The sequence below is a fragment of the Tauraco erythrolophus genome, chromosome 7 (assembly GCF_009769465.1).
Source record: "Tauraco erythrolophus isolate bTauEry1 chromosome 7, bTauEry1.pri, whole genome shotgun sequence".
NCBI lineage: Eukaryota > Metazoa > Chordata > Aves > Musophagiformes > Musophagidae > Tauraco > Tauraco erythrolophus.
Window position 1 is genome coordinate 32,288,402 of NC_141471.1, and position 22,889 is coordinate 32,311,290.

Here is a 22,889-nt window from a genome sequence, read left to right on the forward strand (position 1 = left end):
GAGAGCAAGGAGGTGGTGGGTGACAGCCAACATGGCTTCACCAAAGGCAGATCGTGCCTGACCAACTTGGTGGCCTTTTATGATGGGGTGACAACATCGGTGGACAAGGGTTGACCAACGGATGTCATCTACCTGGACTTGTGCAAAGCTTTTGACACTGTCCCGCACGACATTCTTCTCTCTAAACTAGAGAGGCATGGGTTTGATGGATGGACCACTCGGTGGATAAGGAATTGGCTCAATGGCCGCACTCAGAGAGTAGTGGTCAACGGCTCGATGTCCAAGTGGAGACCGGTCACGAGTGGCGTCCCTCAGGGGTCCGTGTTGGGCCCGGCCCTCTTCAACATCTTTGTCGGTGACGTGGACAGTGGCATGGAGTGCACCCTCAGCAAGTTCGCCGATAACACCAAGCTGTGTGGTGCCGTCGACACGCTGGAAGGGAGGGATGCCATCCAGAGGGACCTCGACAGGCTGGAGAGGTGGGCCCGTACCAACCTCATGAAGTTCAACCAGGCCAAGTGCAAGGTCCTACATCTGGGTCGTGGCAATCCCAGGCACAAATACAGACTGGGCGGAGAATGGATCGTGAGCAGCCCTGAGGAGAAGGACTTGGGAGTACTGGTGGACGAGAAGCTCAATATGAGCCGGCAATGTGCTCTTGCAGCCCAGAAGGCCAACCGCGTCCTGGGCTGCATCAAGAGGAGCGTGGCCAGCAGGTCAAGGGAGGTGATTCTCCCCCTCTACTCTGCCCTCGTGAGACCTCACTTGGAGTATTGCGTCCAGTTCTGGAGTCCCCAACATAAGAAGGACATGGACCAGTTGGAGAGGGTCCAGAGGAGGGCCACGAAGATGATAAGAGGGCTGGAGCACCTTTCCTATGAGGACAGGCTGAAAGAGTTGGGGCTGTTCAGCCTGGAGAAGAGGAGGCTCCGGGGTGACCTTATAGCGGTCTTCCAGTACCTCAAGGGGGCCTACAAGAAAGATGGGGAGAGGCTGTTCAGGAGGGCCAGTTGTGATAGGACAAGGGGTAATGGTTTTAAAATAGAGAGAGGTAGATTCAGGTTGGATATTAGGAAAAAATTTTTTACCATGAGAGTTGTAGAACACTGGAACAGATTGCCCAGAGAGGTGGTGGATGCTCCGTCCCTGGAGACGTTCAAGGCCCGGTTGGATGAGGCCCTGAGCAACCTGATCTAGTTGGAGATATCCCTGTTCCTTGCAGGGGGGTTGGACTAGATGACCTTTGAAGGTCCCTTCCAGCCCTAACCATTCTATGATTCTATGATTCTTTCGAATGTTTAGAGATTAAACAAGATAACTATAGATGGAACTACCAATAACTTCTGAATAAGACAGTATTTCAAATCTGCGATTGAAGCTGTTCTGAACACACTCCTTTGGAAAGAGAGCACAACCCTCGCCACAGGTAATCATTTCTACAGATTTGGTTACAAGACTAAGGTTATGATATACCCAACATCAATACGTATTTTTAAAAGTTATATTTACATTCATACATGGATGAATTGTTCATTCTCTCAACCCCTTTTGCAGAAAAAGTTATTTGGATTATAGAGTTAAAATACTGTTTATTTATGAAATGTTCTTTCCCTCACTGGCACAGAATTAATACAATGCAACACAGCATTGCATTAGCACATTCAAAGTGGTGATTAGGATTCACAAAATCACTTAAGCACGTGCTTACATTCGTATTAGTGGAGCAAACCAATAAATATGGTTTTTAGTTATGTATACCCACAAATCTCACTCGAATAATTAACTAGCTTACACTAAATGCCCATAATTCAATAGGTACATTTGTCCAGTCATATAAATGAAACCGCAGACAATGGTTAAAAAATTAACCAAGTATTTATCTGCTTTGCTAGTTTAAACACATACTGAAATGCCACATTGAATTAGTGTTAAGTTGTGCATGTGCTTAAATTCTGCATTGAATCAGGGCCTCATACCAAATGTCCTTATTTTTTTTCCCCGTAGGAAAAAATCCTAATTTCCCTCTAACCACCATGAACAGCAAAATGCTATGAGGCTTCATAATTTCAAAATATGTGGCTACCAGAAAATTAAAATTCATTCCCTTTTGTAAATGATATATACCATAATAAACTCCTTTTTTGTAGAAATAAACATACCTTAAAATAACATAGATGAAATGAAAGATGATGAGATGACATTGTCAGTCAGAGGAATAACACTACCTAGACTCCGGTTATTTGTGACTAAAAATTCTGATAACCAAAGTTTCTAATGATATCAATGAAATGTTTCTTCATCAGAAAAAACAAAAATATGGTTTCTATGCAAGATTTTTCTTACAGGGTTTTTTTTTTTTTCAGTTTAAAAAAAAAAAGAATTAAGGAGATGTAATGGAAGTGGAGGTTGATGACTTAGAGTATAGTGATGGGGAAGCATATCCATAACAAGTTCAAATTTATGATTATGAGAATTAAGCAGTCATATTTTTCCCCACTGGCAGAATAAGAGGCTCTTAGTGACTGGTTAAGGATGAAGGATATTAAATCATGACCATGCAAATATCTATTTGATAGTGCATTTGGATAGTAACATATTAGGTGTCATAAAAGTACACTTGTCTTTGTCGTAGACCTTTACTACTTTCTGATGATAATTTTGTGGAGAATGCATCCTGATTGTAGCATTACTTACTAGTATTAAAGAAGTTTCCCCTCTACCTGATAACTGATTTTTTTTTTTTTTTTTTTTTTTTTTTAAACCAGCATGTAATACTGACTTGTTTCTCAAAGAATTTACAGAACATTTCCAGGGACATTCAGATACCTTTATTGCCTTAACTAAATAGATTTGTAAAAAATATTGTCATTGTAGATCATTCAAGTGAGAATATCACCACATTGCTATGAGATCAATTATCACATGTTGTAAAGACTGAATGAAAGACTGCGGTGCTCTACTTGCACCAGTTCTGTTTTGGCATTAAAATTCTTTATCTATTGATGTTAGAAAAGAAGTCATTCATAGTAGAAGTGGAATATTCATAGTGGAAGTTTCTGAATTGCCATGTACAAATTAATCAAATGGACAAAAACAACAGATGGAACAGGAATCTGGGTATCACAGTTCTCTTCCAGGTTACTGTCTTGATTATTGTCCCAGAGCATTCCACTCCTTTTTCCCCTACAATATGTTCCTGTGTATGTGTTTGTAGATGTATTCAAAGTTTAAGCTGAAGGGACGTTGGAAGATTCTTATTTAAATCCTGTCTCAGTAAGTAGACAGATAAGATGTTTTCCACATCTTAAGTATCTTGTGCAAATGAAATAGTCTGAGTAAGATTAGCTATAGTTTTAAGCTGCCTAAGGAGCTCGATTCTGTTGACAATGACTCTTTGGGGTAAGTATGCAGAAGAGCACCAAGAGCAAAGATCCCAAGTAGGGTCAAACCTAAAGCATGCATTCAGCTGATCAGCCTAAACAAGGGAGAAGTAATTCTGGATCTACAAAGAATGTAAGACGCCTTCTGGCCAGACCATTAGGCAATCCAGCTAAGTGTGATCAGAAAGAATATTTATGTTCTTTACTTATATAACAGCTACATAACTTGGTCAAAAATATGGGTTAGTTTAAAATTTGAATGGAATCTGGCCCAAGAGAAATAAAATTGAGATGGAAATCAGAGAGTTACCCAAAGTCATTCATATAGAACATTTCTAGTTAAACACAGGGATATACAACGATTGCTAATATAATCTTTACAGCTGCTATCTGTAAATACAGATCATTACTATAGCATTTGGTTTACTCTTAACACCTTGAATACTGCACTGACACCAATGAGAACTGCTTTGATTTTAGAATCGCATCTTTACTGCTTTAACCTAGGGAAGGCTTCACTGTGTCACACTGTTTAGCTAGTATAATTTGCCTTCAACTCTATCTCGGTAATATTTCTTTCTACACAAACTTGTACTAAAAGGTAATGCAGATGTTTGCAAGTTCAGTTTATTATGCTCCAACCTTCTAATTACAGAGCTGCAAGGGGCTTAGTAGCATATGCTCTGTAATACCCTATGCAGTCACAAAAATTCAAATGATAGTTAAACAATGTTGTTAATATTTTATCTCCTATAATATCAAATAAATTCATAATTTATTTAAAAGGTAAAAAAAATTAAAGAAAACAAAGGAAGAAAATCTTTCTGGTAAAAGATTTTGAGTACTGATTCATGTTGACCTAATTTTGGCTCCATAAAGGCTAAACTCTAATTCAGTAGCAGAACAGTAAATTCAAAATTACGCTTGCTTCTGGAAAACCTACTTTAGGACTCTCATCTTAACAGCAATGCAAATCTATTCCTAATTTCTTTCAGCATTATAACCCACAAAATGGAAAACAATACAAAGTGCTATGAGTAACTATAAAGGAAGTCAATGGGAGATAAGATGAATTGTTTGGTTTAAATGCTTTTAGCCTTTTTGAGGTCAGTCATTTTCTCAGTACAATTAATATTTTTTTTTTAAATATATTTTCAAGTTGTTTGCATAATAAGTGTAAAAATCAGGGTCCAGCAAAGCTGGCTGCCGTGGAATGATGTTTGATACTCAACTGCCTTTGTGCCTTTGGTTTGGCCTACAGGTATTTGCTTCAGTCAAGGATGAGCCTCTGAAGTACTCACCTATCTTTAGGAATAAAAATTGTTCATTGTGAGATATCAAATAGCAATGAGATTTATTCTAAAGGACTCCATTATAATTTTTGTCTGCTTTCTGTGCAGTTTTTGGTTTTTTTTTTTTTTTTTACTGTTCAATGCATGTGTGGCAGTTACAGCACTGCTAGTACTCACAGACTTAGAAAATTAGGAAATTTTGGTCAATTTTCCAGGAACTTTTATTGACTAATCCAAGTGGAAGTGAGTTACAAAAAATGATTAAAAAAAGAGTATGAGTGAATTTCCTATCCTTTATAATCACATCATTGAATAATCTTTGCCTAGCTCATAATATTTCTGAGCTTTTAATCAACTAATTCAAATCCTTAACATCCACAGTGATTTTGCCTACACAACTCTGCCTCCATCCTGCATGTCTAAAACTCTAGGCTTGTTCCTAGAACTCCTGTGGTTCTCCTGCCCCTCCTAAGTATTAGAAAAAAGCCCTGGTAGAGAGAAACACTGAGTCATTTCTCCTGAGTATCAACCGTGAAGAGAAAGCACAGCAAGCCTAAGCAGCAGAGGTTTCCTGCTCTCTCACCGATTTTTTTCTATCCCTACGTATCTAAGGTGGCTTCTCCCCCCTTCCACATGCTCTTTTCAACAAAGCATTTAGTGAAAGTTGAGGTTTCTAATGTTTAGTCACAATTAAACATTTAATGAGGCATTCTTTGAGAAAGCTTTTATCTCCCATTTTGTCTCACTTTAAGACAATCATTTGAGAAACACTAAAAACAAGCATCGTAACTTCCCTACATACTTAACATTCTTTAATAACTTTCCCATAAAAGATGCATAGCCTTGACAGTTACTCCATTTTAATTGATTATTATCTAACTAAAATTGCCTGACAACTAAGCTATTTTTCCCTCAGTTTAAAAGGATTGTTTCTTCACATCATAGTGTTACGTATAATTTTTGACCATGCCGTTAGTGATTCGACAATGGTGCAGATGCAAGTCCTTCTCAAGGCAACAAAGACTGTTCTGAAGTTGTTTGTTTTTGGTTTTTTTTTGTATTGGTTTTATGCAAGAGTTTGCCTTACTATCTGTTGGTCATTCATCTTTCATGCTCAGGTCTCACTCAGCAAATGAGTATTTCACCATCTCCCATGCTTATCTGCTTTGTGTGTACTTGAATTGGGTACATTTATTGTGAATTTCATGGAATATATGCCTGTCCACTGGTACATTTTGTAATTAACAAAATTAATTTGTTGTGACTGCATGACTGTTTGGTGAAAATGGTTTGATCCTGGCAAGATCTGAGATTAGACTCTTGAGCAATTGTTTGCAAAAATATGGTTTAGTTTTAGAGCTATCTATATCCACTTTTTTCTACTTATTTTTGCTGCTTAGAGTAATGCTGGCACACAGTCATGAGTATAAGGGATTCCAGTTTGGGTTTTTTTTTGGTTGGGTGGGTTTTCGTTATTTTTTGTTTGTTTGTTTTTAAGTTCAAGCATTGAACTGCAGAGATATTACTGAATTTTGTGAAAATATTTCTCTATGATAAGTTAGTATGATATATAATTGATTAGTGAAGTTTTTTTTTTTTTTTATACAGGTCTGGGATACAGACATGGAAAATAACTAGGATAAAATAAACCACATGTGCAGAAGTATTACAGTACACAAGCTTATCTGAAGTACCTGTCCATGTATACATGTTGACCCATCATTAATGGTAAGCAGCTGAGTGCTTGAGGAAAGTAGTATAAGTTACATTGTTTTATCCACGGGGAAAAGGCTAACCATGACAAATACTATGTGCAAGTTGACATACTCTGCCTACACACACACTCCCTCTAATAGTTTATAACCTCAGCAAGTTAGCTAAATGATGTGACATGAGTAAAATTGCATTACTGCAGCAACTGCAGAAATGCATGGGCAAGCCCACTGTCTAGAATAGTCTGTGATAACACAGCAATAATAACATTATTGAACTCTGTCTTGATGATCACTGTGATAATATCAACCTAGTGCATGAATGTGTGACTAGTAAATCAGGTTGTGTAGATTATGGGGAAAGAACTTTTTATTTTCTCCAAAATATGTTAGTAATTGTATCTGCCACTGACTGACAGTTGGCCTGATGTTTCCTGTGTCTATCATGCCTGCTTATCTGTCCTCCAATATAATCAGTTTTGTTTGTCCAGCTCACCAAATCTGGGACTTTCCAACACAAGCTTCCATTTTAAGATGGTTCCACTATATTCTTGAGGAGGGATTTTTTGGTTTTGTTTTGGGTTTTCAGGGGATTTGTTTTTGGGTTTTTTTTAAAGCAAATATGACTTGACTGCTTTAATACACGTTTTTTTCCTGGATATTTAGCTTGTTTCAGTGACTCCTGTATTATTAGGAAGCAGATGGATATTCTCTCCTGGTATCTTGCCATCCTGACAGAATGATGGATGTGAGCACTTGAAAAATCTTTATCTTATTCTACATTGCTCTTAGATGTTTTCTAGCTACTGCTTTGAAACTGACACACAGCTTGGCTTACGCTTTGTATGGTTCTTCCGTGCTTCGTGCTTTAATCAGGTGGAACATTGCACATACTCATTCAACTACTACATCTCACTTTGTTTCTTACTTTTTTTCCCTGTACTTATGCATAGTATAGTACATATAGTTATTTGCATATCAGAGCTCTTGGACTGCTGTAAAAAAAAATGCCTTTTTTGGCTTGAACTACTAATCAAACTTTTCACACACAGACCCTACTGTAAAACATTCTTTTTCAACTTAGTGCATCGTTTTCCTTACAATGAGTAAATTGCCTTCCGATTGCTGCCTATTATAAAACAAACTAAATGTATAGATAAGGAGAGAGCAGTGGATGTCATGTTCAACTTCAGTGAGGTTTTGAACACTGTCTATCCCAGCATTCTTGTATCCAAGTTGGGATATTATGGTCTTGATTGGTGGAAAAAAAAGTATAAAAAAAGATTGGCTGGATGACCTGGCTCAGGCTAGAAGAGAAAGCTTCAGGCAGATCTAATAGCAGCCTGCAAGTGCCTATGAGGAGGTTATCAAGATGACAAAGCTAGGCTCTTCACAGCGGAACATAATGGGAGGACAGGAGACAAGCAAGCTGTAACAAGAGAGATTCAGACTGGATATAAGGAAAAACTTCTTCATCATAAGGACAATCAAGCACCAGAATAGATGCCCAGAGAGGCTGTGTCATCTTGGATGGTTGGAGGACGGTTGGAGGACGCCTGGGGCATAGTGACCACGAGATAATAGAATTCTCAATTCTAGGGGAAGTTAGGAGGGTAAGCACTAAAACGGCCAAGCTGGACTTTGGGAGAGCTGACTTTGGGCTGTTTAGAAGTCTGGTTAACAAAGTCCAATGGGAGACAGCTCTCAAGGGTAAGGGGGCGCAGGAGGGATGGTTACTATTCAAAAAGGAAATTCTGGAGGCACAGGAGCGAGCTGTCCCTGTGTGCCGAAGTCGAGTCGCCGGGGTAGAAAACCAGCTTGGATGACAAAGGAGATTTGGGAACATCTCAAAAGAAAAAGGGATGTCTACAAGTCTTGGAAGAATGGGCAGGCATCCAGGAATCAATACAGGGAGGAAGTTAGGACATGTAGGGAGATAATCAGGGGGGCAAAAGCCCAATTGGAACTTAGACTAGCCTGCTCCGTAAGGGACAACAAAAAGTCTTTCTATAAAAATATTAATAACAAAAGGAGGGCTAAAGATCACCTCCAGCCCCTACTGGACTCAGGGGGTACGTTAGTCACTAGGGATGAGGACAAGGCTGAGGTCCTTAATGCCTTCTTTGCCTCAGTCTTTAATAATAAGGTCAGCAGTTCCCAGGTGAGCTGGCCTTCGGTGTCTGAGTGCAGGGAGGGAGAGCAAATCGAAGCTCCTGTGATCCAAGAGGAACGGGTCAAGGATCTGCTCCTTCGGCTGGATGCCCACAAGTCTATGGGGCCTGATGGTATCCACCCGAAAGTCCTGAGAGAGCTGGCGGATGTCATTGCCAAACCCCTGTCCATTATCTTTGGGCAGTCTTGGCTCACTGGGGAAGTTCCGCTGGACTGGAGGCTGGCGGATGTTACCCCCATTTACAAAAAAGGGCGGAAGGAGGATCCGGGGAACTACAGGCCTGTCAGTCTGACCTCGGTGACGGGCAAAGTCATGGAACAGGTTATCTTGAGTGCTATTAATGAGCACATACAGGTTAACCGGGTGATCAGGCCCAGTCAACATGGGTTTATGAAAGGCAGGTCTTGCCAATCAAACCTGATCACCTTCTATGATGGGGTGACCCGCCTGGTTGACGAGGGAAGGGCTGTGGATGTAGTTTTCCTAGACCTCAGTAAAGCCTTTGATACAGTTTCTCATAGTGTTCTGGTTGAGAAACTGATAACTGCTGGCCTGGATAGGCACACCCTCCTTTGGGTTAAAAACTGGCTGGATGGCCGGGCCCAAAGAGTGGTGGCAAATGGGGCTAAATCCGGCTGGAGGCCGGTCACCAGTGGGGTTCCCCAGGGCTCAGTGCTGGGTCCAGTTCTGTTTAACATCTTTATCAACGACCTGGATGAGGGGATTGAATGTACCCTCAGTAAATTTGCAGACGACACCAAGCTGGGAGGCTGTGTCGATCTGCTCGAGGGCAGGGAGGCCCTTCAGAGGGATTTGAACAGACTGGATCGTTGGGCTGAGGCCAATGGCATGAGCTTTAGTAAGGCCAAGTGCAGAGTCCTTCACTTGGGGTATAAAAACCCCAAGCATCGCTATAGGCTCGGGGAAGAGTGGCTGGAGAGCTGCCTGGCGGAGAAGGACCTGGGGGTGTTGGTTGACTACTGGCTTGATATGAGCCAGCAGTGTGCCCAGGTGGCCAAGAAGGCCAATGGGATACTGGCGTGTATCAAGAATAGTGTGACCAGCAGGAGCAGGGAAGTGATCCTGCCCCTGTACTCGGCACTGGTGAGGCCGCACCTGGAATATTGTGTCCAGTTTTGGGCCCCTCGCTTTAAGAGAGATATGGAGCTCCTGGAGCGAGTCCAAAGAAGGGCGACTAAACTGGTCAAGGGGCTGGAAAATAAAACTTATGAGGAGCGGCTGAGGGAGTTGGGGCTGTTTAGCCTGGAGAAGAGGAGGCTGAGGGGAGACCTGATTACGGCCTATAAATACTTGAGAAAAGATGGTGGGGAGGTGGGGGAAGGGCTCTTTACATTAGTGATGGGTGACAGGACAAGAGGAAATGGGTATAAGCTTAGTCAGGGGAGATTCAGTTTGGATGTTAGGAAGTATTTCTTCCCTGAAAGGGTTGTCAGCCACTGGAATAGGCTGCCCAGGGAGGTGGTTGAGTCCCCATCCCTGGATGTGTTTAAGAATAGGGTGGATGATCTACTTGAGGATATGGTTTAATGGGGATTAGGGATGGTTGGACTCGATGATCTCTAAGGTCTTTTCCAACCTAGAAATCTATGAATCTATGAATCTCCATCCTTGGAGGATTTTAAGACCCAACTGGATAAAGCCCTGAGCAATGTGATCTGCTCTTATAGCTGACCCTCCTTAGAACCAGAAATTGGACTAATGACTTCCTGTGATCCCTTCCAACTTGAATTATGGTCCTAAGGCAATAACAGCCCCATGTCAAGTACAATCTCATTGAATTTTACTCCCCTGGCCTTTCTAAGTATACATTGAGATTGTTTGTTGTCCAATACAATTTCTGCCACATTGTTACAAAATTAATACAGCAGGTTCTATTCCAATTGGATTAGAGACTGTGCTTATTATTTGGCATGAAATCTATGACACAATATGCAATATGTTGTAGGTTACCATTAGTTTTCACAGTGCCTTGGAGAAACAGTAAAAATTAAAAGAGAGTGTAATTCCATCAAGTGTAAGTTTCTGCACGCAGGCAGGAAGAATCACCTATGAAAAATCCAAATGAGATGAAGTAGTGGTTCTTCAGAATAGTATCTGAAATTAACAACGAATCTCAAGTCAAATATGAATAAAGAAATTCATGCTAATATTAAGAGGTCTAATTTTTCTTAATAAAGGTATCCTCTGCAAGACATGAATTAATTCCTCTTTTCCACTCAATGCCAATAAGACGCCAAACGCAGCATTGTGTCTAACTGAGAGCACTATGGTTCCAGAGAGATATGGACTAAAGGTAGGAACTGGATTGAATTCTCATGTTTTACCTGAACACAGATAAAAGCAACACATATGATCTAATGTCTAGAAAACATTTTCTGTGAGAAAAGAGTGAAGAAATTGGACTTAGATGAGCTATAGAACACAAAATTAAGGGATGATCTGATAGGCCCTCTAGTAGGCAACAAGTAGTTTAACAGAGGAATGGAATAATTTGTTTTCCTTCTCTACTCTGTACAGGAAAAAATAACCTGGGCCCAGGCTACACCAAGACTATTCAGGTTAGATACAACAAAGAAATTTCAGAATAAGGACAAGAAAGTAATGCAGTAGGTCATCACAGACAAATAAAGAAATTTCCTTTATTGGACAAACTGGATAAACATCTGTCAGGAATTAGGCAAGTGCCACCAACACGACCTTAGGGAGAGGAATGGATAGATAACTCAATGATTTTCTTATGGTTCTATGAATAAGATAAGCTATGATATCAATCCTTTGGGTTTCTCTTAATTGTAGGTTGCACTAATATTTTCTTTTTTTTTTGCTATAGGCTTGATTACAGTTATGTTCATGGGCATCAGTAGCTATGGACTGGTGTGTAACATGCTGGTAGATTATTGGGTTTTGTACTTGCCCAAGTTGGTATTAGGTATCAAGTACTGAAAAGAATTTTGGTTTTATGAAATTAGGTTTACTTCAGTTGTAGCCAAGCTTGAGTACTTTGCTTAGTTACACAGACAAACATTTTGCATGGATTTTCAAGAGTTATTATAAATGCTACCTAATATATGAATTACACGATTTTAGTAGGTCTCAAATCCAATTTCTGATATTCTCCACTTGCTTTGTCTTATTCACATCAAAAACATTGAGAAAAAGCCATCTTACATATTTCCACATGTGAAAAACTTCATAGATCTTATTCCTTCAAAAATGCAATTTTATCATGCAATTTTAATAAATGCAATTTTAACAAGGTTTTCTCAATGCAACATATTGTATTGTCCATTCCTGGTATAATGTTCTGGTGCTCACACTTCTATTACGTGAAGAATCATAAGTTGAGTGTTATTAAATTCATGAATTTAAAGTTTGAACTGAAAACTAAGCCTTCTGCTTGCCCACAGACCCTGGTGTACAGAGTAGAACTTATTATTTTCTTGCAGTATTCTACAAGTAATTTACATTGTCCTTAACAGTATTATGATCATGCCACTGTTTAATTTCAGTTCAACTTTATTTCTTGAATGCAATTCTGTTTTCTTCCCTTGAACAATGCTAAAGGATTCTTTGAAGCCTAGTACATTCACAGATGTCCCAGTATCAATTTGGCATTCAATTTCCTGTTTCCATGCTTTACATGTGGTGGTACTCTACATTTTAGAAACCATTTAAATTGCACTATATTAATAGATAGTGTAAAATCTCATCCCTCCTGCCTGACACTTCTTGCTTGCTTCCATAGTATAACACATTTATTTTCTTTCTTCATCTGTGAGCTTCAGCATCAATATTCCCTTTTGACAAAGTCACTGAATATGTCCCCATGTGCTGGGCATTTTCTGTTATTATGGTATTTTTTCCTGTAACCAGAGATCTTCCTTTGCACTTTCTTATTTATGAACTTAATTTTGCACTAGCTTTGGTGCATATAGTTTGCATTTACGTACTTTTATACACCAATTTCTGTTATTTCTGTTGCATCTAGTTGTTCTCTGAACTTATTTTGAACAACAGAGGCTGAAATCTAAACTGTACAAGCAAAAAAAACCTCCAACAACTATTTCTTATTCCTTAAAGATCTTAACCTTGGGAAGACCTTGTTTTTTCAGCATTTAGGGCTACACAGTACAGGAAGCCAAGGAATATTTTTAAGGAATAGACTGTCTCTACATGTTGCCGATAGACACTACATCAAAATTACAGAACTTCAATTAATAACATACAAATTTCATCAACCGTTTAAAGCTGGGGCAGAACCTTGTTAATGCTGAAGCACAACAATCAAAAAAACTAAGCACATATCCTTAATTTCATGGGATTTACAATGTTGTATGTTGTAGTTCCCATTAAAACACTTTTCTGTAGCATTTTGAAATACTGGAATGCAGAATTAGATACCCTATAATAGAGAATTTTGATTTTTATAAAAAAATAATACACAGGTTCATATAATGTATGTAGAACAAGTTGATTTCATAACAGCCTGCTATTGGAAGGCATGTTCCCAAGTCAATTACACTTCATTTGCGTCCAAGTTAAAAATTCTATTTATGAACTATTCAATCTGTGGGATTTGGACCTCAAGCATACTCAAAGCAAAAGGCTGAAGAGTCAGACTGGACATGCCTAATTTCCCTCATACGTGCAGGGTAGATAGCAGATATAATGGGAAACCATAGAGAAGCACAAACCGGAGATGCAGTTCCCAGGACACGAAGAGCTTCTTAAATCCCTTTTCCTCATAATTCATTCTAACTGTGAATATCTCCATAAGACAGAACTGAGAAGATACTTGTAGAGTTTTTTTATATTATTATCTTATTTTATTATTTAAAACTGCCCTGAAGAAATAAAGAATGCCACTGTTCTTTCGAACAGTTCTGATTATGTGAATACTAAGAGAAAAGATTACTTAGAGTTCTTACTAAGTGATTAGTTTTCCTTTATATCTTTACAGGACCTTCATAATGACAGTCTAAATTTAGTGCTATGGCCTCTCATAAACCATTAGGAACAACATAAATATTTTCTTTATAAATGGGAAGGTAGAAGATCCTGAAAAATAATTCTGGTTGGGATGTGCGGAAGTAAATTATGTAAATTGCTGTCAGTCATCCATGTATTCATTTCACTAGCAAAATAACATTATAAATTATCTGTAGCCAACAATTCTTCACTTGAAGACATGCAATGCAAATATTTATTCAAAACAGAAAAAGAAAATCACTTAAGGATAAGCATAAGTCTTACCACACCAATAGAAAAGTAGTTATTGATGATGTTGTAAGGCACTGGGTCTCCTTTCTCATCTTTATCATTGGGTATCACTTCGAATTTCCACCTGTCCAGCAAAATCTCTGAGCTGTTCTCAATGTCTTTTAAGATCTTCATCAAATTCTCCCCTTCATAACCTAGCAAAACATGAAAATGGTTATTTAATCAAACAGAATAAAGTTTCATTCCATTTTCTTTCTCTTTCTAGATGACTAGAAAAATGAAAACTATGCATTTAAGACCTGGAAATCAGGATTGTATTTGAAGTATTAAGAATTTTCCAGCATCTGTCATTAAAAGGAGTACAAATACAAAGCTGACTTCTGCACTCAGCTACATTAATGTAAACTTAGATTAATTCTACAGATTTCACTGGGCATCGGATTTATATCTTCAAAACTTGCCAATCCCTCGAATTTTCCAAATAATTATAGCAGTTATCCAAAAGCTAAGGTTATACTTCGCAAAACGCTCTTATGCAAATTCCTTTTATTTCAAAATTTATGGAAAAAGACACACAGTAGATTTGTCTGATTGAAGTCTGACATGAGACTGAAAGGTTAAAAGCTGTCTACTATTTTTTGTTGACTGTTACAATGTGGTTTAGCACAACAAATATAAAATTTGAAATCCATAACTGATGACTTATCAGCAGAACTAACGTTTTTCCATCTTTCAACAACTCCTTCATGAATCTCATCCTGCTCTATAGAGAGATCTTACTCTTCCTTGCTAAGAAACACTCACATGTCTTTAGGTGGTAGTAGTAGTTCACTACACTTTATACTAAACTGTAGAAAAGTTGTGTCCACTTGGGAATGTGTGAACAACATACAGTATATGTGTGCGTGCATAATTTTTTTTTGTTGTTTTAGTCACTTTTTACTAAGTGACATTTTCAACTCTGAATGCTATTCATACTAAATGACTTCATAATAGATAACTAAGATCTACGGACTCGTTCCTTCTTCAAAACAGAAATAAACTTCCATATTCAAGCAATATCTACTTCCTGGGTCATCAACAGTTTTAGCAAGCAAAGCCATTCAAAGCCTCCCTACTCAAAACCCACTGCTGACGTTATTTCTTTATGGTTGCATAGTATGCTTTTGTTAGTTACTGCCAATGACCACATAACAGCAGCACGCACAATTCCATTTGTCCGCATCCCTGAGATCACTCACAGCAATTTAGTTTCTGGAAGCCCTGTCTCCTCTCCTATCTATGGAATTTTCAGAAAAATCTGTGTTACGGCATTTTCTGCCTCAAATCAACTGGGCAAAGAATGATGAAAGTCAGAATATATTCATACTGTCTTTTTCTACTTCAGTCCAGGTGGAATCCCTCAAAACAGAAGGTAAATAAATAAAAGTGAATGGAAGGACAGGTCCTGACTAATGTAATCAAATGGTCTCATAGCTGACCCTGCTTAGAACAGGAGATCTGACTAGCAACTTCTTGTGACCCCTTCCAACCTGAATTATTCCATGACTCTACTCTATGAACTGTTGAGAAAGTTAAGCAAGGCTGATTTTATTGGGTTTTGGGTTGTCTTTTTCTTCTTTTCTTTCCTAAAACTATGTGAATAAATGAACACCAGTCATGACAGAGAAAATAAAGGAGGTCCTCAAATGATTTGACAGAACATTATGGTTAAAAAAGAAGTTCTAACTGAGAATTTGCTAAAGACTATCTGGTAAAAAGGCACACATTTGGAAAGGAAACATGCTGTGATGAGATAGAAGAAGAAAGAGACATTTACAAAAGCTGTGAAGTTCCAAATAAACAGCCAAGTTCTAAATACGCAACATCTCAACTGAAACGACCAACTGAGATCTGAAACAGAACTGGCTGTAAGCCCATAAACTGACATGCTTTCACCAGAGAGTGAGTCTTCCCTTAGACTTTCTTCTTTGTGTCTCCTTCAAGTTATCCTATAATGCAAATCTTGAATGGAAATAAGTTATTGGAGGAGCAGAGAGTAAGGCTTCATACATCCAGGAAAGGATGCAAAGAGTATTAAAGGTTTGACTTTTCATATATTCTCCTTTCTGCATTCTTTGCCTTCTCATTTCCTGATAAATAGCACCACAGCACTTACTGTCTGGAATTCTCTGGAGAAGAGGAGTGGATGAAAAGAACTAGTCTGAGGCTGAGACACATTTTTCATTTAATGTTTATGAATATTAAAAAAGATTAAACCACTCCAAACCCATTATTAGTTGTTTTCAGTAACTCTTTCAGAACAGCCCCAATTAAAATCCATTTAAGAATACTCCCTTCATAAGGTATTGATCAAAGAAGAAACTGCAGTACAGATAGTAAAAAGTCAACCAAATACCTATATACTACTCTGATCACATCTTGGAGCCTTTTTGGTGTCAGCAGAAGCTACAAATAAGGTATGAAGGGTGATTAAAAACTTTAATATCTATAAAATCATTCATATAACATTTACAGACAGCTAATTCCAAAACAAGGAAAAGTGAGAACGGTTCTTTACATAAATCATAAAAAAGAAATCCAAATGTTGAGAGTAGACTTTGATGTAAAAGTTATTTTTTCCTTTTAATTACATAATGACTTGTATTTTAATTTGTGTTTACCTCCTCCCCATCTCAGACACCTTGCTAAATCATTGCCAGTTCCAAGAGGCAGGATTGCAACTGGAGGATGCTTAATCAAGTTCGCTTTCTCTGTGAATAAAGAAGGAAAAACATAACTAAGGAACAAAAAATTCTAATTGTATGGTACTGATACAGTAACCATGTAAAGTTTTGTTTCAGTGAAAGACAGTGATATACGTTTTGTGTATGAGTTACGCTGTCTGCCCAGCAACAAGCATTTCACCAAGCCACTCCATTATGCAACTCCTTCCACAGTCAATATTCAATCCTTAATCCTAGTTTACCCAATCGTTATCACAAGGACTTTTGTAACCCATAGATGTCATAAACATTCATGAATGATACTGAAGGCCTTTCCAAGACTGAACATGCTGTGCTCTCCATTGCTGTCAACTCTGCCTTTCTCAGCTATGAATACAAAAGAGTAATAGTTAAGGGCATGAATAACAAGACGAATCTTGTACTTTTTCATCTGGGTGATGAAATTTGTGTTTAATTGTGTTTTCACTTGGATTCATGTCTACACATGACCACCATTACCAAGAACTCCCTGGAACTAACAACAAAGGTTTGCCCATCAGGAATTAAACCTGTTATTCAAAATGAGCATTGATATATTTGATCAAGTCTCCAAGTCAATATTTTGTATTTAATAATTAAGTATGTCTTTTGACTCTTTACTGGTACTATTCTAGCATTTAAAGCCAAAGGATCTCTGTTCAGAATCCAATGGGAAAAACTTTGTTAAGGAATACAGCCTTTCTGAAATTTGCAAGCGAGATAGATATCCCTCAGCTATAACATTTCAAATATATAATCTATCAAATCCCCCATTTAATTGGAATGAGTAGCATGCCTAGTTTAAAAGTTATACTTGACTAGTTAAACAATCAGCTATTTTGTTCATAGAATTATGTACAATTATCAGCAACTCTCAGTAGGAGTTTTCCAATGGATGTGGCAGGTATACCTTGTTGTTTATCAATTTCTCCCTTCAATTCTTCAGGAAGGCTTAGCATTTCCAATATCACAATATCAGTTCACTACTAATCTTTAAGAGAATTTAAAATTTAATAGAATAGTAAATAAATCAGGTTTAAAAGTCTCAAATTGAGGAGAAAAAAGTTTGGTTAGGTGGTTTTTTTTTTACGTGGTTTGTTTCTTTTTTTTTTTTTTTCCTTCTTGCTTTGCTCTTGGCTAAGACTCCTTGTATATTAGGAGACGAGGAAAGAAAAGATCCAACTGGAAAGTGTCTGTCTCTCAAAACAGGTAAATTAAACTTTATGTGCACAACTTGTGCCAAAGGGCTTTGTTCGCTAAAAGACAGCATTTAAAATCACTTTCCTCCACCTACGAATCAAATGGATCCTGGATCCTCCAAATCATTCCTTAGTCTTGTACCACAGAAATTGCTGCAGAAGATAGTATTTTAGTAAGACAAAATGCAGTCTTTTGTTCAAATAATGCCACTGAAAGAGAAAGAAGCTGCATAGCATTTTAGACCTCATGGAAAAAAGTGATTACACAATAAACAGCTGCAAAACTTCACCCTTTCCAAGTTTAGGCAATACATTTGTTATTTATGTACATTGACTTATGATTTTGAACACTATTTGAGAGTTACAATCAATGGCTTATATTTGCAAAAAGCGGGTTTTTTTCAAACCAAGATTAGAAACATGCATTTGCTGTCATCCATTCCTCCATTTTTCCTTTTCAATAAACTTTAAAAGGTATTCTAGTTCACACCTCCCACAAAGCACACACTTCTAAACATTCTTCATCCAAACCTTCAGTTGATTCTTTTGACCTCTCTTCATGTCCTTCCTAATTCCCCTCATCACACATTGCCATTTTATTTTTTTTCTCTGCAGCCCCTCTAACGCCAAATAAATGATCACACAGTGCGGAAGATATTCTACTTAATAAGCCTTGGGAAGTTTAAGTTTGTAACATCTTAACTTCTGGGCCTTCCTAATGATTTGTACAGAGGACTTTACAGTCAGCTGACTGAAAGAATGCCAAAACTGAAATGGCTGTTAGCTCATTATCTCCATTATGGGAAAATGGAGCACAAACAAAAATTTGGTAACTGGAAAAACAAACAAGCTAAGATAAATGGTCTTAAAAGAAACAACTTAGATTTGATTCAATTTGAGGAATAGAATTTGAACTGAAATTAAATAAGATTGATTGAAATTTCTCACTTTCTAGAAATACAGAGGATTACAAACACTGGACTTGCCTAAGGATTTTCAATATTATTTGTGATTTGAATACCCTTAAAAATAATCACGTCCCAAACTAATAAGTTTCAAAAATTTAAATGAACAAGATCTTGTTTGAAACAGCCATATCCGTACTTTTGTATATAGAGAAGAGCAGTAAAATAAAAAAAAAGTCAATCAAAACTATGTAAATGCTATTGATTACCTATGCAATCCAAAATCCAGCCTACTGTCCCATCTCCACCACATGCTAGTACTCTGAAATCAGGAACATCTCGGAAAAAATTTAACCTAAAAACAGTAAAGGAAGATACCTATTTTATTATCATAAATGCATTGTGCATTATGCAAACATTTTATGGCTTAAGACATTTCATTTAATAGCAAATGACAAGTGAACATTTGAAATAATAATCACCTCTGTTCATACATTCATTTTTTAGACAATTACAATCCAACATTGTATTATCTGAAAAATTTAATATGAAACAGTTCAATCAAAGGTTATTATGGTAGACTAATCATAGAAATAGTTTGGACCTGATGGTTAATCCAAATCTTTGCCTCAGTTCAAACCTTGTTTGAAACTATTGTCAGAAAACATTCTCTGTTTACCTAGTTGTAAATGGATATATAGTCTCTCAAGACAGAAAAGTCTAGGGTGGCTAAATGTATTAGCCACAACATTTCTTTGTGAAGTGCTGGCTATGAAAGCACATGAAAATAGCATATTTCTGATGGTACACTAATACTGAATAAGTTGAGCATTTTGTGGTTTGCACTATGGTTTAATTAAAAATGAGTAAGCATCCGATTGAATGCAGCCATTCCATCATACTACAAACGATATTTTAGAAATGAAAGACCTTTGGCAATATTTGCCTGGCTATTTCTGCTTCCATATCCATTGAGTGCTGGACAGTATCACTACCTTATCAGACATTTCATTCAATACCAATATTCCATAATGCTGAAAATTAAAGCAGTTCTAGGTTGCAATATTTTAAATTTAAAAGCACCTTTTCAGGATAGCTTTTGACAAATACTGAAATTAGTCCTTACTCAAAAATGATGACTAAACAAAAACATATATATGTGTGTATGTACATTCACATACATTGTATTCATTAGTGTCACAGACAACTTAATGCATAGTCTATATGCTAGTGACCAGATTTGATTTCCAGTTAGCAATCTCCTAACAAATGCACAATTAGCATATTGCACTCAAATTCTTAAATACAAATAAATATACACAATAACTTGCAAGTGCTTAATTCAACCTATTTTCTATATGAAACTTTAATGCTGCACAGAGAATGGTGTTACTGTTCCTAGAAAAAATTTACAAAAATCTCTCCAGGCCTCTCTATAAAATGGAAAAATCTACAGAGCAAAAGAAAGAGCATGGAAGAACAAAATGAAAAGCACAATGGTCAAAAAAACGTTATTTAAGATGTAGAAGATGACAACTTTTTCTTCTACTGGTTTTAGACCAGAATTTCAGGGTTAGCAAAGCTACGTAGAATTAAGCCCATACCATCGTTGTTTCTCTCCCTCTAATTTTCTCAGCTCAGAAGAGCTCTTAGACAATTTCTAGTGTCAAGTTCAATGTCTGAAGGATGCTTACTTGTTCTGTATTAAACCCTGCTTTGTCCTTCTCACCTCTTACATTCTACTTCACATATCTGCAGGACAAGTGCCATAGAATCTCTTCTGGTCTGAAACATAATGTGCCATATCTGACTGGGTACACACAAGGACCACATCTTCTAATAAGGACACGTGCTGAAACATCCTCTGCTGGAAGTCACGTCCTACCACTGCAGGAGTGGGCACTGAGGCATGCACTGGCCCACAGGTGTGCATCTCTGTCACTTCTCGAGATATGGGAAAGAGACAAATGCCTCCCATTACCAGCACTCCCACTTCGACCCAATGTGTCAGGTCTGTAGACAGTTAGTAGATCTGATCATAATGCTTCCAGTACTCAGGGTATTTCAGATTAATTTAAAATCAAATTATGGCCCAGAGGTGACAGAGGGTACTAACTTCTATAAATTTGTAAGCATTTCCACCACATGTAACAGACGTCAAAAAGAAAGTCTAGAAGAAAAACAAACAAAACCAACACCAGAAATACAGGGTTGATGCTAGCCTTAATCCAGATAGACAGAATAGAGACCTAAATCTCTGTCTCCCTTTTTGTGAACAAGCATCCTCACCATATGGCTATCAAGCATTCTTCTTGATTTTATATTTAATCTTCGTCAAAAAAGTATAACTTTCCAAGAAAGAGGAGGATTGAAGAATTTGACAAAACTACATAGTCCAAAAAATTATCAATAAGCTTCATTCATATTCCCCCTGGAGCATTTTATATTCATACAGAGTGAATTTTCCAATTTCATAGTAGAGCATTAAGTTCACATGACTTTTTCTTTTTATAAATTTAAAAAGAAAAGTGACACACACATTCTATAAATATATGACATATAAAATACATAAATTATAATATACCTTACATTGTATATTTGCATATATAAATATAGTTTATATAAACACACTATAACAAGTATAAATATTTATAAAATCCAATTAATTTATAAAATTAAATACAGTTATATAATTATATATGTAAATAAATCTCATTCATTGAATTAGAATGTGGAGCCTACATCAAGAGTTGGTAAGGGAGTATGGTTTTCTCTTTACGAACTCAGTAAATGTTATAATTGTAAAGTAAGAATTTGACAGATTTCTTAATAGAACTTAAGGTAAAGAGTAAATATTGTCTATCAGGATTGCTTTAGTTAATTAGTGTTTTAATAGCACCTGTTACCTCTTATCCACAGAACATTTTTATATCTTTTGGAAAAAAAAAACAAAAACAATTGATGGAGAAGAACTTAGTAAAAGTGGTTTGAAGTGGAAATAAAAGAAATGGAAGCCATCCTAAAGGCCTTGTGCACTGTCAGGCTGAGCTAAAGGACCAGAATAGAAAATTCCGTCTTATTTTCTTGAACTGAATTATAAAATTGTACAAGAATTCTAAATATATAGAAAAACAAACTGTAATATAAAAAGAGGAAACGGTATTTATGATGGGTCTCTTCCTCAAAATTTTTATCTCTACTTTTAAAAAAACTGATTATTTTTTAAAAACAATTTAGACTATTACGCTTTACATAGCACAATATAAAGATCTTATGACAAGTATGACTAAGTACAAAGAACAAATGTCCATTGTATCGATAAACTTTATAGAAATTATGTTAATAATCTTGACATAAATTAAATAGAACATGAGAAACAGGTAAATCAGATATGTTCAAAACATGTATTTTATTTGTGTCAAATTTGTACTATAATTCACACAATCATTTAACACACCACCACATTATTTTTGATTTTTTTTTTTAATTAACAAAAACGCTGCCACTAAAAAAAATTCCCCTTTTATTTATGGATATCAGAATAGGTAGATATTCTTTTATATAGATTTGTTTTTTATAGACATTACAATGAAAAGCTTTCCTATGTCACTTAACCTAAATCAGTAGAGCTGGAATGATACATGAGGACATTAGGCTGATATAGTCTGTAACCCAAGTTACACCTATTCTTCAATCACTTGGAAAGTTCAGTAAGAAAGATCAGTAGAACTTCTACTAACATCTCCTACCACAGGACAAACAAAGCTCCTGATACATTTGGGAATAAAAGATGAAAAGCCACAACTATAATAATCCACAGGAAGACAACAAAAATGTACGGCTGCATACATTTTCTTTCTACCGAGAAAGGCCAATACAACCAATCCCTAAATTTGGATTACAAGAGATTACTATATTTTATAGTATTTTTATAATCAAAATTGACAAGATCATCTAATTCTTGACTGATGATCAAATTCTTGTATCATTAAACTGCAGCTTCTCTTTTTTAAAAATATCTCCCAACTTTTCACATTCAACAAATTTCATTAAGCATACACATAGTTCTTAGTCCATGATCAATAATTAACATAGTAGGTGGGGTCAGTCATAAGACGGAGCTGGAAAACTTATCAATAGGTATCTTCTTCTCAATAGCTCCCTTGTAAATTAACCTGTTTTAGTCTTTCCTAATCCAGTTTCCTATCTGCTGCAAGTAAAACAAATCTAAACCACTGAAGAT

The 22,889-nt window shown here is 36.9% G+C and overlaps 1 protein-coding gene across 8 annotated transcripts in view; it reads right to left on the reverse strand.

Moving 5' to 3' along the window:
* DGKB (diacylglycerol kinase beta) overlaps positions 1-22,889 on the reverse strand; it is a 331,421-nt gene that overhangs the window by 192,222 nt on the left and 116,310 nt on the right. For all 8 annotated transcript variants that reach the window (XM_086615217.1, XM_086615215.1, XM_086615214.1 and 5 more), the window contains 3 exons: positions 18,916-19,001; positions 16,462-16,551; positions 13,832-13,992 (listed from right to left, as the gene is read on the reverse strand). In XM_086615217.1, coding sequence (XP_086471343.1) covers positions 13,832-13,992; positions 16,462-16,551; positions 18,916-19,001 — 337 coding nt within the window. The remainder of the gene's footprint in view (positions 1-13,831; positions 13,993-16,461; positions 16,552-18,915; positions 19,002-22,889) is intronic.